General features: G+C 49.2%; 1 protein-coding gene across 1 annotated transcript in view; it reads left to right on the forward strand.

Moving 5' to 3' along the window:
• The window catches only part of MCM3AP (minichromosome maintenance complex component 3 associated protein), a 47419-nt gene extending 33402 nt beyond the window's left edge, over nucleotides 1-14017 (forward strand). Inside the window, exons 21-28 of the mRNA XM_004602468.2 lie at nucleotides 311-581; nucleotides 924-1021; nucleotides 2086-2476; nucleotides 3418-3675; nucleotides 4376-4505; nucleotides 6182-6388; nucleotides 9265-9415; nucleotides 12816-14017. Of these exons, the coding sequence (XP_004602525.1) occupies nucleotides 311-581; nucleotides 924-1021; nucleotides 2086-2476; nucleotides 3418-3675; nucleotides 4376-4505; nucleotides 6182-6388; nucleotides 9265-9415; nucleotides 12816-12974 (1665 nt within the window). The 3' untranslated portion in view covers nucleotides 12975-14017. The remainder of the gene's footprint in view (nucleotides 1-310; nucleotides 582-923; nucleotides 1022-2085; nucleotides 2477-3417; nucleotides 3676-4375; nucleotides 4506-6181; nucleotides 6389-9264; nucleotides 9416-12815) is intronic.
• Nucleotides 14018-16967: the final 2950 nt, after the last annotated feature.

A 16967-nucleotide genomic window follows, 5' to 3' on the forward strand; every position in this document is an offset into this window, starting at 1 on the left:
GGCATGGTAGCCTGGCTCCTGCCAGCACACAGCTGTGTCCCTGAGCATCACCTCTCCATCGCAACCCAGTTCCACACTGCCTTCTTCAGCCCTGGTTGCTGCTGCCTGTCCTCTGTCTTCTGTCATTGCAAGCTGGTCTGCATTTCAGGGGAGCTATTGGGCTCAGAGAAACATGACCAGACCTTGTTCCATGGGACTGGAATCCCAATGGGCAGCTATCCTCACTCATTGGGGCCGCCTGAGGTCCGAGAGCTTCTGACTGCATTTGCTCACCACCTGTTTCTCTGGTTGTGTTCCTCTGATGCTCCAGGTGGCCCATGGACCCCTTAGCGACTATGCCCTCGATGTAGTAGAGACACAGAAGGGACTCCTGGGCGCCAGCGGGCTGCTGCTCCTACTCCCACCCAGGGCAAGGCTGGGGAACCAGGCAGAAGAAGAGGAGGAGGAAGAGATCTCTCGGCTGTCGGCATTGCTGCAGCTCCAGCAACTCCTACAGGCCAAGCCTTTCCAGCCTGCACCTCCTCTCATCGTCCTTGTACCCAGTCCAGGAGGGGCCAGTAGCCAGAAGGCAGTAGAAGATGGTTTGTGTGGGCATTTCCTTAGGGTGCGGCTATGAGAGGGCTGGGCTCTTTCAGTGTGTGTTTGTGTGCTGTGACTGCCCGTGTGTGTGTGTGTGTGTGTGTGTGTGTGTGTGTGTGTGTGTGTGTGTGTGTGTGTGTGAGAGAGAGAGAGAGAGAGAGAGAGAGAGAGAGAGAGAGAGAGAGAGAGAGAGAGAGAGAGAATGCTTGCATGCGTGTATGCGTGTATTAGACTCTTTCTGCGTCTGAGGAAGCACTACTGTGTGCATTGGGGCCGGTAGCACTGAGTTGAGTGGCAGAGTGCACAACTGGGAGCATCCTCAGGTGACTGCCCTCTTCCCTCAGGTCTCATGCTTCGGGATCTGGTGTCTGCTAAGCTGATTTCAGACTTTTCCATTTTTGAGATCCCAGAATCTGTCGGTAATTCTCAAGGCACGATCAAGGTAATGTTTGCCTTTTGGGAAGGGATGGGGGTTCCAGGTGGTACTCAAGAGTTCCGGGGGTGCCTCCCAGTGATTTTCTGCCAAGCAGGCTGGCAGTTCACTGCAAGGGCCTCAGGATGTGGAGTTCAGCATTTTAAATTTTTATTTATTTTTTAATTTAAAAAAATTTTTATTTTCATAAGATTGTTCACATTAATTGATTACATTCAATATTTCAACACCAATCCATCACCATTACACCTTCTCACCACTGTTCTTTTGAATTTTCCCACCATCACTCAAGCCTGCCTGCCCCAGAATTGTTAGAATTTTATTCTAACAATAAAAATTATATGTTAGATAATTTTTCTATTGCTTATTATGAATATTGTGAGAGGTTATGAGCTCCTGGAAACTAAAACTGTAAATGATTGGGGTCCGGAAGCATCTCTAGCGAGCTAATCCATTCCAAGATTCATTTGTGAGTCTCTGAATCAAGGCCATTGGCGTGCTTCAATGGCACTCGGAGACAGTTCATAAGTGAGTTCAACAGTTTTAAAGGCCAACAGGTATTCCAGTTTTTCCCATTCTTTTTTTCCCCTTGACTTTAGTACATATTAGAACTTGGATTTCTCAGTTTGTGTTTTGACAGGTAACTAAAAATAAAAGTAAGATAAAATTTGATTAAAAAAATAAAATTAGCTCATAGACACAATAAATAAAATAGCCTCATAAACATCATAAACATTTCCAGAATTTCTTAGAGATTTAAGCAAGAGCCAGTCATAATTCACCTGACCTACAGGTTGTGGAGGTGGGCGGCAGAGCGTGGCCCGGTGGGTCTGGCTCCTGGGTTTGAAGAGAAGGAGAGGGCCGTCTTGCAGAAAGGTGCCAGGAACCAGGTTGCCACACAGGATTGTGCCATGTGTAGCGCGAGGCTGTGTCCTGGGCAGAAAGGGTCTGCTTCCGAAGAGGATGGTGAGCAGGGCTGGACTCAGTATCCTGTTCCATGGTTGGTATCTAGGGTGCCAGCAGGGGTTGTGGCTATGGGCACACATGTGTCCATGTCTCTCTCTGCTCCCCAGGTGTCGCAGGCTGTGCGGTGGCTGCTCTCACACTGCCCTCGAGCCCTGGACCTTTGCTGCCAGACTCTGGTCCAGTACGTGGAAGATGGGGTTGCCCGAGAATTCAGCAGTCGCTTCTTCCACGACCAGAGGGAACGGCGGCTGGGCGGGCTGGCCTCACAGGAGCCTGGTGCCATCATCGAACTCTTCAACAGCGTGCTACACTTCCTAGCTGCGCTGGTGTCCTCTGCGCAGCTGTGTGACCTGTCCTGGCCTGTCACTGAGTTTGCCAGGACAGGTGGCAACCAGCTGCTACCTCACCTGCACTGGAATAGCCTGGAGCACTTGGCCTGGCTGAAGCAGGCCGTGCTGGGCTTCCAGCTCCCGCAGATAGACCTTCCACCTCCAGAAGGTACATTCTCATGGTTGGGCACTGCCACACCCTGCACTTTCTACTTTCCTGCCCTCTGCCCTCCTGTACCTCTCACACCTGCTTCTCTGTCCCCTTCCGTGCCTCCCCCAGCTGTTTGTCTGTCCCCTCCCATGCCTTCCACACCTGTTCCTCTGTCCCTCCTTTGCCTCCTGCACCTGTTCCTCTGTCTTCTGTCCCCTCCCGTGCTTCCCATACCTGCTCCTATGTCCTCTATCTCTCCTGTGCCTCCGCACCTATTCCTCTTCTCCGGTGTCTCCCGCACCTGCCTTGTATGGTGAGACCAGGGACAAGCAACCATGCAGACTGTTGTCCATTCCCCTCTAACTGAGCTGGGGTATCTCTTGGCCCAGAGGGTGGGAGAGAGTCTTGTTGGAGGAGCAAAACTGCCAGGCCTTTGGTTTCTGCCCTTCCTGATTTGGGTGGGGGCTCTGTAGCCCATCTCAGCATCAGTCCCTCTGAGCGTCACCCCCTCTGAGTGTCACCTATTGCTGACTCAGTCCAGTGCTCTTAGGGGCCCAGGCTGGGCTGGGTGAGACCTCTGACTCTATTGGGACATTTCCCCTGGGCTGGACAGGACACTGCCCTTTCCCTTGCTGTGGTCGCTATGGGGAGTGTCATGGTTGGGCAGGCTGTTTTACTTTGCCACAGAACCTTAGAACTTTTCTGATACCTGGGGTCTTCGGTTGGGCAGAAAGTTCATACCTGAAGAAGCCAGTGTGAGCAGAGTGCTCAGCCCAGGCTCGCATTCAGACATGCTCAAGCTCAGAGCTACAGGCGGCCTATAACCTATAACTGTGTCCAGGTGACTCAGAACTCAGCAGCTGTGCTAGGTTCATGCCAGATTGGCTTGCCAGGATTGGGTGCTTCACGGAAGTGCACGGCCCATGTTCGGTGGTGCCTGATCTGGTGCTTCCCCCCAGCCCCCTGGCGCCCTGTCTGCTCCATGCTCATCCAGTATGCAGCCCAGATCCCCAGCTCTCACCACACCCAGCCCGTCCTCCAGTGCCAGGTGGAAAACCTGCTCCATAGAACCTACTGCCGCTGGAGAAGCAGGAACCCTTCCTCGGACCAAGGCACAGGGCCTTCAGTGGCTGAGATCCCTTGGGACGATGCCATCGCCTTGTGCATCAACCACAAGCTGAGGGACTGGACACCTCCCAGGCTTCCGGTCACACCAGGTACTGTGCGTGCAGTATTGTGTGACTACTTGTGGGATTTCTAGTGTCGTTATAGCAGAGGAAAATGATTATTTGGTCTCTCACACAAAGTCTCTTCTGTTTCTCTCTGTCTCTGTCTCTGTCTCTCTCTCTCACATACACGCGCGCGTGTGCGCTCGGCTCCCAAACTGTTCTCCCAAACTCCTGTTCTCCCAAACTCCTCTTCAGACCAGTGACTTCAGGGACTTAGAGACACAGAGGAAGCTCACGCTCACCTTGGCTCTTCTTAAAAATCATTTATTTATTTTTTTTCAATCTTGGCACTTCCACTTACAGAGCTTTTCAAAGCAGTTTCAGATTGGTTTGACTCCAAGTAGTAGGACAAACCTTGCTGTGGGCTGTGGTCCTGTGCGGACCATTGACACCCATGAGAGAACTGGGCGCATGCCCAGGGCCTATAGAACTGTGAGGTTTAGTTTTTATTCTTGGTTTGGGGGCCGCACCTGGCAGTGCTCAGGAACTGTTCCTGCTTGGGAGTTTGGAGACCAGGTGTTGTGAGGACGGATAGATCCTCCCCCCGCTCCCCATACACAACCTGCACTCAGCCCTTTGAGCTGTTTCTCTAGCCCATAAACTGACTGACTTTGATCAGAACAGCTTGTGGGGTCAGATGATGGCAGAAATCTCCCGCTAATATTCCTATTTCTTTATATTTTCTCAGAGGCTCTGAGTGAAGATGGTCAAATCTGTGTGTATTTCTTTAAAAATGATTTGGAAGGCTATGACATTCCTTTGTCATGGGAAAAAGCCCGGATGCAGACGCAGAAGGAGCTACAGCTACGACAGGAGTGGTGAGACCTGGTCCAGTGTGTGTGTCTATAAATGTGCGCCAGCTATGACAGTGAGAGTCGAATCCAGCATGTCACAGCTGTGGCAGTGAGACCCATGTCCAGTGTGTGTGTTTAAACATGCCCTAGCTGCAGCAGAGGGCAAGGAGACTGGGTCAGGTTTTAGGAAAAACTTGGATTTTTCTGGGTCCAGGTTCTGAAAAACCCTCAAGGAATAGACAGTCCCTGATTGAAAGTTCTCAAGTTGAGAAGACTAGCCTCTTGTTTCATAAGCAGATGAACTGAGCCCTGAAACCTAACATGATTGGAAAGGCACAGACAGAAGGAGCTGACATCTCAACTCACAGAGGAACCTCGTTCAGAAATAGCAAATGAGGGCTGGACTGATATGACAGCTGGTGGGGCACTTCCCTTGCTCATGGCTGACCCAGGTTCACCCTAGTACCACCTGTGGTACCCCAGCCACCAGCAGAGAGCCCTGAGCACAGGGCCGAGAGTGAGCCCTGAGTACCACCAGTTGTGGCCACCAAAAACTTTCCCCAAAAAGATACTAAATAAGACATTAGAACATGTGTTATTATATAATGGACTTTACAGCATAGATGGTAACAGATGGTTCTTAATATTAGGCTGTTTGTGTAATTTGCCACCATAGCAGGAAAGTAAGTGATTATTTCAGTAGGCATGAACTGCTTTTGTTAAATCATCCATTCTTGCCCTCCCTACATCATTTGCCTCCAAACTTATACCCATTCTTCATTATTTCTTACCTAACTTGGATATAAGATAATTCCTCTGCTGGTCTGGGATTTGACTCAGCTTTAGAGCATTTGCCTTGCCATGTTTGAGGTGAGGCCTTGGGTTTACATCCCAGCACCACTAGAATAATCACTGATAAATGATTGCCCTTTACCAGGGGGCACAACTATGGGCATCAGAGATCCAGCCAGGGGTATCATCAATAGTTCCGTCCTTAGAGCTGACTAGAGGTCAGCTGGTGGTCAGAGCGCAGCTGGCTGCATCTAGAAATGCTCCTTCTTGACCACAGCAAGCCCTGGTCAGTGACACAAAGCTCTCCGGGACCCCCAAAGGGATAAACACAACCTTCAGTAATGAGCACTGGGCTGATGAGAAGAGAGAAGTGTCAGTTTTCAAACTGTAAAGTCTGTTTTTCCTTTGGTGGTGCCAGGGACTGAACTCAAGGGCCTCACACAACAAGGCAGGTACTCTGCTGAGCTACAGTTCCTGCCCTCAAACATTTGCTTCCTGCTGATCTTGATAAAAGGTCATTGTGAATATTACCAGGTTGAGGAAGTGTACACTGTGTTGAGAACATCTTGGATGATAAAGGAGGGTCAAAGCATGAAGTAAAGTTGAGTAGGTGAAGCACGGAAAAAGTCCAAAGCAGCCAGTGTATGGATCACTAAGCCAATGAGCCGAGCAGGGGAGGTTAGATGAGGCTTTTAGAGTAGCAGCCCTGGGACTAGGCCTGCTCCTCACTCAGACATGTGGCCCTGGCAGTATTAAAGGAAGTTCCACTTCGGCCCGCATTGGGAAAGAGCTGTGAAGCTACCCAGATGAACCCTTGGGAGGGACTGGTGCAGGAGGCTAACTGCCAGACGGGCTGGAGGTACTTGTTCCCACCCTTTTCTGACTGAGCATCTCACTTCTTCTTTCAGCCCTGGGAGCACATCTGTTCATCTTTCTGCAAATAGCTTTCCCACTCCGTTGCTTCCTGTGCACCGGAAAGGGAAGAGGAGTGGGGTGTCCGACCAAGAGGCGAGGGTCCCCAGCGTGGAGGAGTTGGTACGTGGTGCATCTGCTCAGGAGCTGCTGGCCCAGTGTCTGTCCAGCAGCCTGCTACTGGAGAAGGAGGAGAGCCAAAGGTAAGGCTGCCCCTGCCACTCATGTGTCTGTCCTGAGCCTTCCTGGTCCTTGTGCTGGCATGCGAAGTGACATAGATTCCAAGTACAGGCTTGGGCTGGTGGAGCTGGAATCTTCTCTTACTTGAGATTATTTTTTTACTGAAAGTCTTCAGCATTACAAAGGGAAAACACATGGTGAGCACTGGGGTCTCGGTGCTCTGCAAGTGCTCACTATGACTCCAGCCACCTAGGTGACCTGTGTGTAGGGTGAGGGGTCACCTGGGTATCTTGAGTGCAGGATGAGGGTGCCCTGGGTGTCCTGAGTGCAGAGGAGGCTCCTGTGGGCTTCTGCCTCACCTAGGGTCAGAGGTTCCTGAGTGATCTGATCTCCGTTTCCTTTCCTGGGCAACAAAGACTTTGCACTTGTTCTTCCTTTTGCATGGGAGTCCCTGGAGACCCTCACATCCTATGCCTCCACTTGTTACCACTGTGGTCTGTATGCAAATGCTTCTTGGACTGTGCAAACCCCTGAGCACCCCCTGTGAATGTGGCTCCAACCAGAATTTAAAAAGTGCTTCTCGGGGATTTCTCTGGCCCTCCCCACAGCATGTCTGCCTGCTGCTGCCCTCAGACAGGTCTCCCCACAGCCAGGCTAGAATATTGCTGTGTTTGGTGGGAGCTCAATAAAGAGATGCTGGGAGAGAGGCTGACTATCCTGGTTTCCCAGGTCCCCATTATTGGAGTAATTGTAACACTCGTGTAACACTCCTGTAACACGACTGTAACACTTGTTGTTCCTTACGGTTTTGGGCATGTCGAAACTTTTTCGGCATGTCGAATACTGTGTGGGTGGGACTCTCAGTAGCTTGCCAGGCTCTCCGAGAGGGACGAAGGAATCGAACCCGCGTTGGCTGTATGCAAGGCAAATGCCCTACCTGGTGTGCTATCACTCCCTAAATCAATGATGCGAGGGAGAAAGAACTGTTTCGGGGCCAGAGAGAGCACAGTGGAGTAGTTAGGTCAGACCATTTGCTGTACTTGGCCAGACCTGTTTGTGTGATAGACTACTTGGCATGTCTTTTGTGGTGGACATAATTTTGAATTGGTTTTGGTATATTTGTTTTGTTTGTTCATTTTTGGGCCACACCTGGTGGTGCTCAGGACTTATTCCTGGCTTTATACTCAGGGATCACTCCTGGCAGGGCTCAAGGGACCATATGGGATGCTGAGAATCAAACCTGGGTTGACTGTGTGCAAAGCAAGCACCTTATCCACAGTACTATCTCCAGACTCTTGAATGATTTTTTTTTTTAAATTAATTTCTGCTTTCTCTGCTCTTACATAAGAATGCTCCTCTGGGTCTGCCTACATTGGCCTGAGAAAGTCCATTCTTTTAAGTAGCTAGTATAAATTTTTAAGTTATATTATCCTTTTTTTTTTTTTTTTTGCCTTTTTGGGTCACACCCATCAGTGCTCAAGGGTTACTCCTGGCTCTGCACTCAGGAATTACTTCTGGCAGTGCTTGGGAGACCATATGGGATGCTGGGGATCGAACCCAGGTTGGCCGCGTGCAAGGCAAACGCCCTACCCACTGTGCTGTTGCTCTGGCCCCATATTACCCATTCTTAAGTGGATTTCTTTAATTAGTCGTCGTCGTCGTCGTCGTCGTCGTCGTCGTCGTCGTCATCATCATCATCCACATTGATCGGTGATTTTCTCAAGCGGTCTCAGTAACGTCTCCATTCATCCTAGCCCTGAGATTTTAGAACCCTCTCTTTACTCGTACTTCCCAACAGTGACGCATTGGAGGCGCTTTCAGGGTCAGGGGAATGAGACCCATCATTGTTACTAGTTTTGGCATATGAATACGCCACAGGGAGCTTGCCAGGCTCTCCCATGCAGGCAGGAAACTCTCGGTAGCTTGCCAGGTTCTCCGAGAGGGAGAACTAGGCTATAAGAGCTTGGTTTTATAGTCTTTGGATGTTGGCCGTTGATGGGATTACACGGCGTTGGGGAGGGGGGCGAGGGCATTTCTGGGTGTGACCGCCTAGCTACTGGAAAACAGGGGATCTTGGCGGAAGAGGCCCAGTCCCGATCTGAGCAGGTTTGGAGATCTCAGCAGCCCTGGGTTCTGGACACTCTTAATTAGTACTAAAGAGTGTTTGGCATGGAGGTGCCTCTCAAATGGTGCTTAGAGTGCCCAGGGTTCATCCCAGCAGTTCTTTGCTAGCTAGGTAAGCAGCTGGGTGTTTTTGTTTTGTTTTGTTTTGGTTTGTTTTTTGGTATGTGTGAAGGGGGGATTGTTTCAGCCACATGTTTGTGGGGCTAAGGGTTTCTCCTGGCTCTGTCCTCAGGGATCGCTCTTGGTGGGGTTGAATTAATTTTAAACTTCTAAGCAGCATTGGTACATTTGGATGATTTGTAATGAGATAATGATTAATTATACACACACAAGATCAAAATAAGTCAAACGAGAGAATTCATTATTACTGTGCTTAGTAGCAGGTAAAAGCAGTTGTTTCAGAAAAAATGCCACCTTTTCTATCAAGTTTAAACCGATGGGTTTGTAAGGGAAGGAAATGAAACATTTTCTGTGTGTATGTTTGCTTTCCAATTGAAGTTACGTATAATTCCTTGGTTTTGGGTGGGGGTGTTGCTTTTGGGGCACACCTGGCAGTTCTCAGGACTTAATCTTGGCTATATGCTCAAGGATCACTCCTGGCAGGTTTGGGGGACCATGTGGAGTGCCAGGGATCAAACCAGGTCAGCTGCATGCAAGGCAAATGCTCCACCCACTGTACTATCACTGTGGCCCCAATGTTTACATGTAGTTCTATCAGAGCTTCCAAACATTGAATTCCAATTGGTAGTGACATTTTTGCTTTTGACTATTTCAGGTTTGAAGACCAGCTTCAGCAGTGGCTGTCTGAAGACTACCAAGCCTTTGCGGATTCCACTTCCCTCCCGCTCTACCTTCCTCAGACTCTCGTGTCTCTGCCTCGGACCATTGAGCCCATGAAAAGAGTGTCATCAGCTGCCAGCCATCAGGTGAGAGCAGTTCTTTAGTGTTCATGCTTTAGTGTTCATGGAAAGTCCAAGATAGGGCATCTCAACTTCTCATAGGCGTTCTGATGACAGATCATTCACTGTTAGACTTTCTCAGTGTCATTGTTTTGGAGACCCAACTAGTTCTGCTTGTCAGACAGCCACATGCTCAGGAACTGAGTGAAATGCAGGCCACTAACAGGCAGGAAGATGTCAGGAAGCAGTGGTGCCACACAGATTGTGGAACAGATGCTATGCACTCCTGAGCATGCCCACCCTCACCTCCAGCCAGCTTTCCTGGAGGAGAAGATGTGGGTGATGGGGGTGGGCTGTGGCCAGCCAGGGCTTAATGCAGTGCTGACAGCCAGAGCTGCCCTCTGAGAGGCTTGTTATCCTGCCTTGGGTGGATTGAACCTAGTCACTCACATGACAGGCATGTGCCCTTGCACTGTAAGCGTCTTCCCAGTGCTTTTCTTGGTGTGTTTTGGGACCACACCTGGTAGTGCTCAGGGCTTATTCCTGGCTCAGGGATAGGTCCTTGTGGGATTTGGAGATCAGTTCCGGTTGGCTGCATACAAGTCAAGAACTATACCCACTGACTGGGACATCTCTAAAATGCATGGGGGCACTGCAACAGTCAGCAGCAAGAACCCGGGCTGGCAGCACCGTAAGCCGGAGAATGCTCCGGACCTCGGACCAGGCCAACAACACCGGGGCGCCGGACGGAGAAGGTGCAGAGTCCCCCGCCTTCTCCAGATGGAGTCCTGGTGACACTGAGCTTCTACTAACACGGCTCCGGTTTGTGGGACTGGGACATGTCTCCAGACTGTGCGGCTGCTTAAGTGGCCATGCGACCTTTCCTGATATACAAAGAAAACGCTCAGGAATAGCTCCGCCACCCATGAGCGGCCATTATACCAGAGGCACAGAAACCCAGAGGTTGCTGACAGCTCCACTCGTGGACTTTAAACTAAACTACGGTCCTGTGCAGCCCTGGGAGAGAAAGGGCTTTTGTCCTCATCCTTTTCCCCTCTTGGCAGCATGGCGACTACCACCATTTAGTGCCAATAGGACAGAGAGGTAGGAGCTTGCAATGATGGGACGCATTGAGAATCTTGCAATGGTGTGGGGGGGCAGAACAGGCCCTGCTTCCTGCCCTAATGAGACCCCAGCAGCCCCCACGAACAGCCCCCCCACTCCTGAACAGCCATGATCCCAGAGGCACACAAACCAATCTTGGAATGCAGTGGCTGTTGGCAGAAATACCTCTGGTCTTAATACCAGAATCCCAAAACTGGGCGGCCAATTTCACGACCGTGCAACATCATATGCTCATTGTTATCAACAGTAGAAAACATACGATCTAAGGATGCCATTCTGACAGGTCTGACTGTTGGGGGGAAAACTCCAAATAATGATAGTGAGTTTTCGGTCAAAAATTGAATTATCAAAGCAATGAGAGAGTTAATTGAACATCATCTGCCACACAGGCAGAGGGGGAGAGGGAGGGAGGGTGTCTGGGGTTCTTGGTGGTAGATCATGTGCACTGGTGAAGGGATGGGTGTTTGATCATCATATGACTGAGACTTGATCCTGAAAGCCCTGTAACTGTTCTCACGGTGTCTCAATTAAAAAGCATAGAATAGGGGCCGGAGCGATAGCACAGCGGGTAGGGCGTTTGCCTTGCACGCGGCCGACCCGGGTTCGATCCCCGGCATCCCATATGGTCCCCCAAGCACTGCCAGGAGTAATTCCTGAGTGCAAAGCCAGGAGTAACCCCTGAGCATCGCTGGGTGTGACCCAAAAAGCAAAAAAACAAACAAACAAACAAAAAGCATAGAATAAAATAAATAAATAAATAAAAAGAATTAGAAAAAAAAAAAGAACTATACCCACTGTATTCTTGGTCCAGCCCCATTCCGAAATGTTTTGTGTTTTTTTTTGGGGGATCACTCCTGGTGGGGCTCAGGGGACTGTATAGGATGTTAGAGATCAAACCATGGTTGGTCATGTGCAAGGAAAGTTCCCTGCCTGCTGTACTATCACTCCAGCCCTAACCACCACATTTTTTACAGCAGCTTTTGTTTGCTCTCTTCCTCTGTTCTATTCACATCGCTGTGGGTGATGTTTTTGGGCTGCACTCTGGCTACAGGACTTGCTCAGGCTCATGTTGCTATGGCAGTTCCTGTAAACATCCCTGCCACTTAGCCAAGGGGCCAGCTCAGATTGTCCTGTTGGCTAAGGCCGCTACAGCTCAAGCCTGGCTCCCCAAGTTGCACTTCCTGGACTGGGTACCTGCTGATCTTGCCACTCTTGGTGTTCTCTGACACAACTCCTATCTGTGGTGCAGCTAGCCCATTATAATTTAAATAGATATGTGAATAAAAGCCTTTGAGTCATAAATCTACAATGCTGCACATGTGAAAAGTGGGCTCCTGGACTGGCTGTTGGAACCCTCCACTGGGGGGTAGGGGGCAATCTGAGATGAAATGCTGTTTCCATTCCATTTGGTGGAGAATTATAAACTTTTTGTTCTTGGGGCCTGAGCAATAATTCAGCTTGCCTTTTCCCAGGGACTGAGTTCAGAACCAGGAATAGCCACAACAAAAACAAAACCAATTAACTTGTTCTTGAGGCTGGGGAGATTACTCTGCACACTAGTTCTCATGCTTTGTATGTGGGACCCTTTATATGGGTCCCAACAGCACCACCAAGAGTGACTGAGCTGGGTGTGGCCCCTGAGCACTGCTGGTTGTGGCCAAAAAACAAGACAAAATTGTTCTTAACAATTCTGCTCGGGGGTGGGGCGTGGGGGCAGAGTGATAGAACAGGTAGGGCATTTGACTTGTACTCAGCCAACCCTGGTTTGATTCCCAGCACCCCATATGGTCTCCAGACCCCTGTCAGAAGTGATTCCCTGAGCACAGAGCAGGGAGTAAGCCCTGAGCACAGCAGGTGTGGTCCAAAAACAACAAAAACTTCTTCTCGAAAGGAACTAAATTACCACAGAAAGTAATTCTTCCTCTAGCATCAGTTATACTGCATGAAAGGAAACAAACTGTGTACGTGAAGGTGGAACTCTGCTTATCATTTTGGGTACAGGTGGCGGGTAGAGTAGTTTTGGTCCCTGCTGGTGATACTTTGCAGAAGTGACTATACTGGAGACTGTCATGACAGAATAAGTAGAAAGCGGAACATTGCATGTTCAAGGAGAAGCTGTCTGTTCTTGTGTGAACTGGAAGGAGGAAGATGGATATTTGTTGAATCTGGGGTGGAGACTACTGCACCCAGCTGTCCCCCAGGCCCAGCTTCCGACCTGAGCCAGGCCTGGTGGCTTTGCCAAGAACATACCTTGGGTTATGGCTATACCCAGACTATTTCCCATCCCTTTTTATTTAAACAGAATGAGAGGACAAGGGAGTGGCCACGGCCGTCAGAGGGAGCGGGAACCTGTCTGACAGACCGGCTGGCACACCTAGAACAGATGATCTGCAGTTCCAGGGAGGAGGAGGTGGCGTCGGAGCTCCATCTGTCTGCACTCCTGGACATGGTGGACATTTGAGCAAGCTGGACTTGAGGTGGGTGGGGGCTGGGCTCTCTCCAGAAGATTTGCTTTTACACAAAATGATGTTGTTCTCAGATGCTTGTTGCATGTTGTAAATGTGATGTTGATCATGCAAATAAACATGTGAGTGTCTGAGGTGGCTTTTCCCAAGCTCTGTGAAAGGCTATTTCCTCCCTGGGGACAACTGTGATGTTCTTCTTGTTTCCATCATTTCCTCAGACTGTCACCCCTCAGCAGATGCTTTGAGGGAATTTCAGCTTTTATCTTCAGGTGTAGTAAGTGATGATGTATTTCTGCTTGTAGGCTCAGTAAAGCTGCACCAACTGATGATGTGAGCAGGGGCCTGTGCAGCTCGCATCTGAGAGCCAGCAGTTGTCCATGTAACCAGGACAACCAGGAGCAGGAAAGATGGGTTTGGGAGGAGGGAGCAGAGTGACTGGGAGGTGCTTAGGAGGGTGAGGTGAGAACCGGGGCAGCGGTGTGGGGTATTAATGTTGCCAAGGGAGGGGGCAGGCCATACCACAAGGGACTTTGGGCACTGTGCCTGAAAGATCATCTTTTAGTACACAGAGGCAGAGAAGTGATGCAGTCACTTTCTTCTTCACAGTGGCATATTGGGGACCATAAGTAGGACAACCACATGTGATCTAGACACACCTGTGTGTTAGAGTTCTCCCTGGCACAACACCTTGACTCCTAGAGGGCGCTGGGCCTCAAGGGAATGCCCTGGGTCCTGACTTCTCAGGGATCCAGGCTGTTGGACTGTTGCCAGGGAAATTTCCAAGAATAACAGATTAATGAGCCTTGATTTGCCAGCAGCTGATGGCTTGAGATGTGGGAAACAGACATCTCTAGGTGTCAGCAATACTTCAACCTTACCTCTGCCTTAGAGTATCAAGGACAGTGCTCAAGCAGCTTCTTCCTAGTCATAAAAATATCCTGTCTCCCTTCACTACCTGCTCGTTAGTGCACATTAGCATTCTCCCTCAGCCTGTATTTAACCATTGCCTTTCCTAATAAACTTTGTTATATGACCATCAGTCTGACCTGTGTGGATGGTATTTCCCAGTTTATCCATGGCATGTGTATCTTTAAGCCATCAGCCCTAGATCGTGTCAGTGTTCATGTTTCCAGGTCTTATAGCCATACCATCAGCTACACCTGTGTATGTTTTCCAGGGTGAATACCGCATTGTAGGGAAGCACATGAGAATGGGGTGTTATCTTTTTTAGTCTGTAAAACTACCTACTAGTCCTGGGAATATAGGAGAATTATTTATTCCGTACCTCCTTCCTCCTGCCCCACATTGTTCCTTGGAAACTCCCCTCATTTGAGATCTGTTATGTCTATCGATGCCCTGCCCCAGGCCACCATTTCCTGGCAGGCAGCAGCAGGTGGATACAGCTCCCTCCCTGCAAGGCCACAGCTTCAGTTTGTGGAGTAGAAGTCTTACGGGTAGAGGTGGGTCATGAAGATAGTAGCCTAGTAGTCACAGGGGTGACTATGGACAACAGAGTCTTCACACAAAGGCTCAGGCCCAGCCACCATACCTAATAGCTGGCTGGTTCACTAGAACTCACTATGTTTGGAGTGATGGCTTCAATACAATGAGCTGTTCTAGGGAAGGATGTAGGGGGCTATGGATTATGGAAAAAGCCTTGGGAGAGATATTCTTTGCTTGAGACTAGGCAATCTATGACATGTTGCTACTCTCAGCTGAATCCCTTTCCCAGAAGCCACCGGATGCTGCCTCGGCTCCAGTGACTCATGACACTGTGATATGTTCTGATGTTTTCTAGTGGCTACTTCACAAGTCTGGCACTTCAGGACAACACTGCTGTGTGAACTAGCTGAAGACAGCACTGCCAGTGAGATACTTAAATCTCTAAATTGCCTCTGGAGGGCCTGTCGTGCTAGCACCCTCTGGTGGTGGACAGGAAAACTCAGATCCAGCAACTAGTTAACAAGTGCAAATCATTAACAAGTGCAAGTCACTGGGCCTAAGTTGGTGTCCGAAGGCCTTAATCTGTGTGAACACTGCTGCTGGACTGTGCAAGCTTTTCACTGCATATGGGTTAACCTGGCTACCACATTATGAGACTACAGAAATTGAAGTCATGTACGGGATATGTAAGCAAACTGACACTTAATCAAGCAACTCACTTTACTGACCTGGGGTTGGAAGAAAGGGCAGAAGCGACAGGAAATGGACATTTCTCCTGTCTTGTGAATCTTTGGATTGATTGGAAGAGAGGTGAAATGCTGAGCACAGTGGCACTTTTGGGAAACAGATTATTTGGGGGAGGATGAAGCAATTATCTGAAGATAAGAAGTTGCTTAATGCCACCCCCATAGCCAGATAGTCCTGAGTAAGAAAGATAGTACTGTAAAGTTTTCCAGTGGAACCCGTACATAGCTGGATCAGCCCACGGGTTAGAACCCCTTGTAACAAGAGCAAGAGAAACACTGAGGTAGCCACAACCCTTCTGGCTATAACTCAGGAGCCCTGGGCTGGAAAACTCTTACCCCCTGGCTAGTGTTCTCCTTACCTGAAAAGAGATGGCTAATCATCTCTTGTGCGCTAGTTGGCTGTTATTATCGTTGTTTTCTGGGCCACATCCAGTAGTGTTTGGAGCTATTCTGCCTCTGAACTTGGGAGTCACTCCTCTCGCTGCTGGGGGGACTATGCAGTGCCAAGGATCAGTTCTGGGCCCTCTGGCATACAAAATGTCCATGTAGCCTGTTGAGTTCTCTCCAGGCCCCAGCTAGTCATTAGTAGATATACGTGCATAATTCCTAGTAATGGAGGCACTCCAATATTACCCCTGAGAGAGAACCGAAGTCTGGTATAGTGAACCTAAAGAAGCTACCAAGATAGGCACCTTTACTGTGGGAGTGAGTAGAGGGAACAAAGGGTGACTCATCACAGGGAAAGTTGTACTGGAACTTTTACTACCTAGACACCTGTCATGTTTCATACTTAGTTGGTCCTCATGATGATACCCATACCCAGTCGTGGAAATGCTTTTCTAGAATGGGGAAGACTAACAGTAATGCAACTTCCGACAGTTGGGTCTGTGTTTTTCTCCCAGTGCGCCACAGACTTATTTCTCTTCTCTCTACCTGGAAGGACTAGTTTATGGATCCTTATGGATCATCTTACAGGTCTATAGACTCCAATGCTGCTGCAACGTAACATTCTCACCCTTGTCAGAGACCATAGTTACTTCAGACATCCCTGCTACTGAGAAAACATGGGATGGAGCGAGGTGGTTAATATTTGGACATGGTCAATGACTTCATTCTGTTCTCCCTTTTTGATTTGGGTGGGGAGGTGTTATGGGCCACACGCAGATGTTCTCAGGGATCAACTCCTGGCACTTCTGGAAAGATTTGGAGGACCATATGGTGCTAGGGACCAAACCAGGATTGGTCACATGCAAGGCAAACATCTTAACCCCTGTACTGTCTTCTGGTCCCCATCCCCCTTTACATGCAAAGGATTAATCATCTGGGCATCTCATCCATCATATGGAGTGCACCTCTACCTCCTCTCGTTTACTTATGGCAACTGAAGGCAAAGGGACTTAGTGACAGAATGCTGCTTGTAGAACAAGCACTGCCATGGCCCCTCAAGAAGGGATCTAGATGCTCGCCTGTGCACTCTAGAACTCCCTTTTGCAGATCTAGTCACCATGTTCTGGCAATGTTGGCCCTTAGTTGCACTAGGCCTGAAAGTACCTGGGGCGGAAGTGGCTTATAAGTAACTAATAAGTAGTTTCTTATTACGCAGTACAGGGATTTTAGTATTCAACCAGAGGAGATGAAAACTTTAAAAAAAATTTTTTTTAATTTTTATTTATTCACCGTGAGGTACAGTAACAAAGCTTTCATGTTTGACTTTTGATCGTACAGTCATCCAACACCTATCCCTTCACCAGTACACATTATCCACCACCAAAATCCCTAGTATCCCCCCCACCCCATTCC

This window comes from Sorex araneus, chromosome 2 (genome assembly GCF_027595985.1).
Source record: "Sorex araneus isolate mSorAra2 chromosome 2, mSorAra2.pri, whole genome shotgun sequence".
NCBI classification, from domain to species: Eukaryota; Metazoa; Chordata; class Mammalia; order Eulipotyphla; family Soricidae; genus Sorex; species Sorex araneus.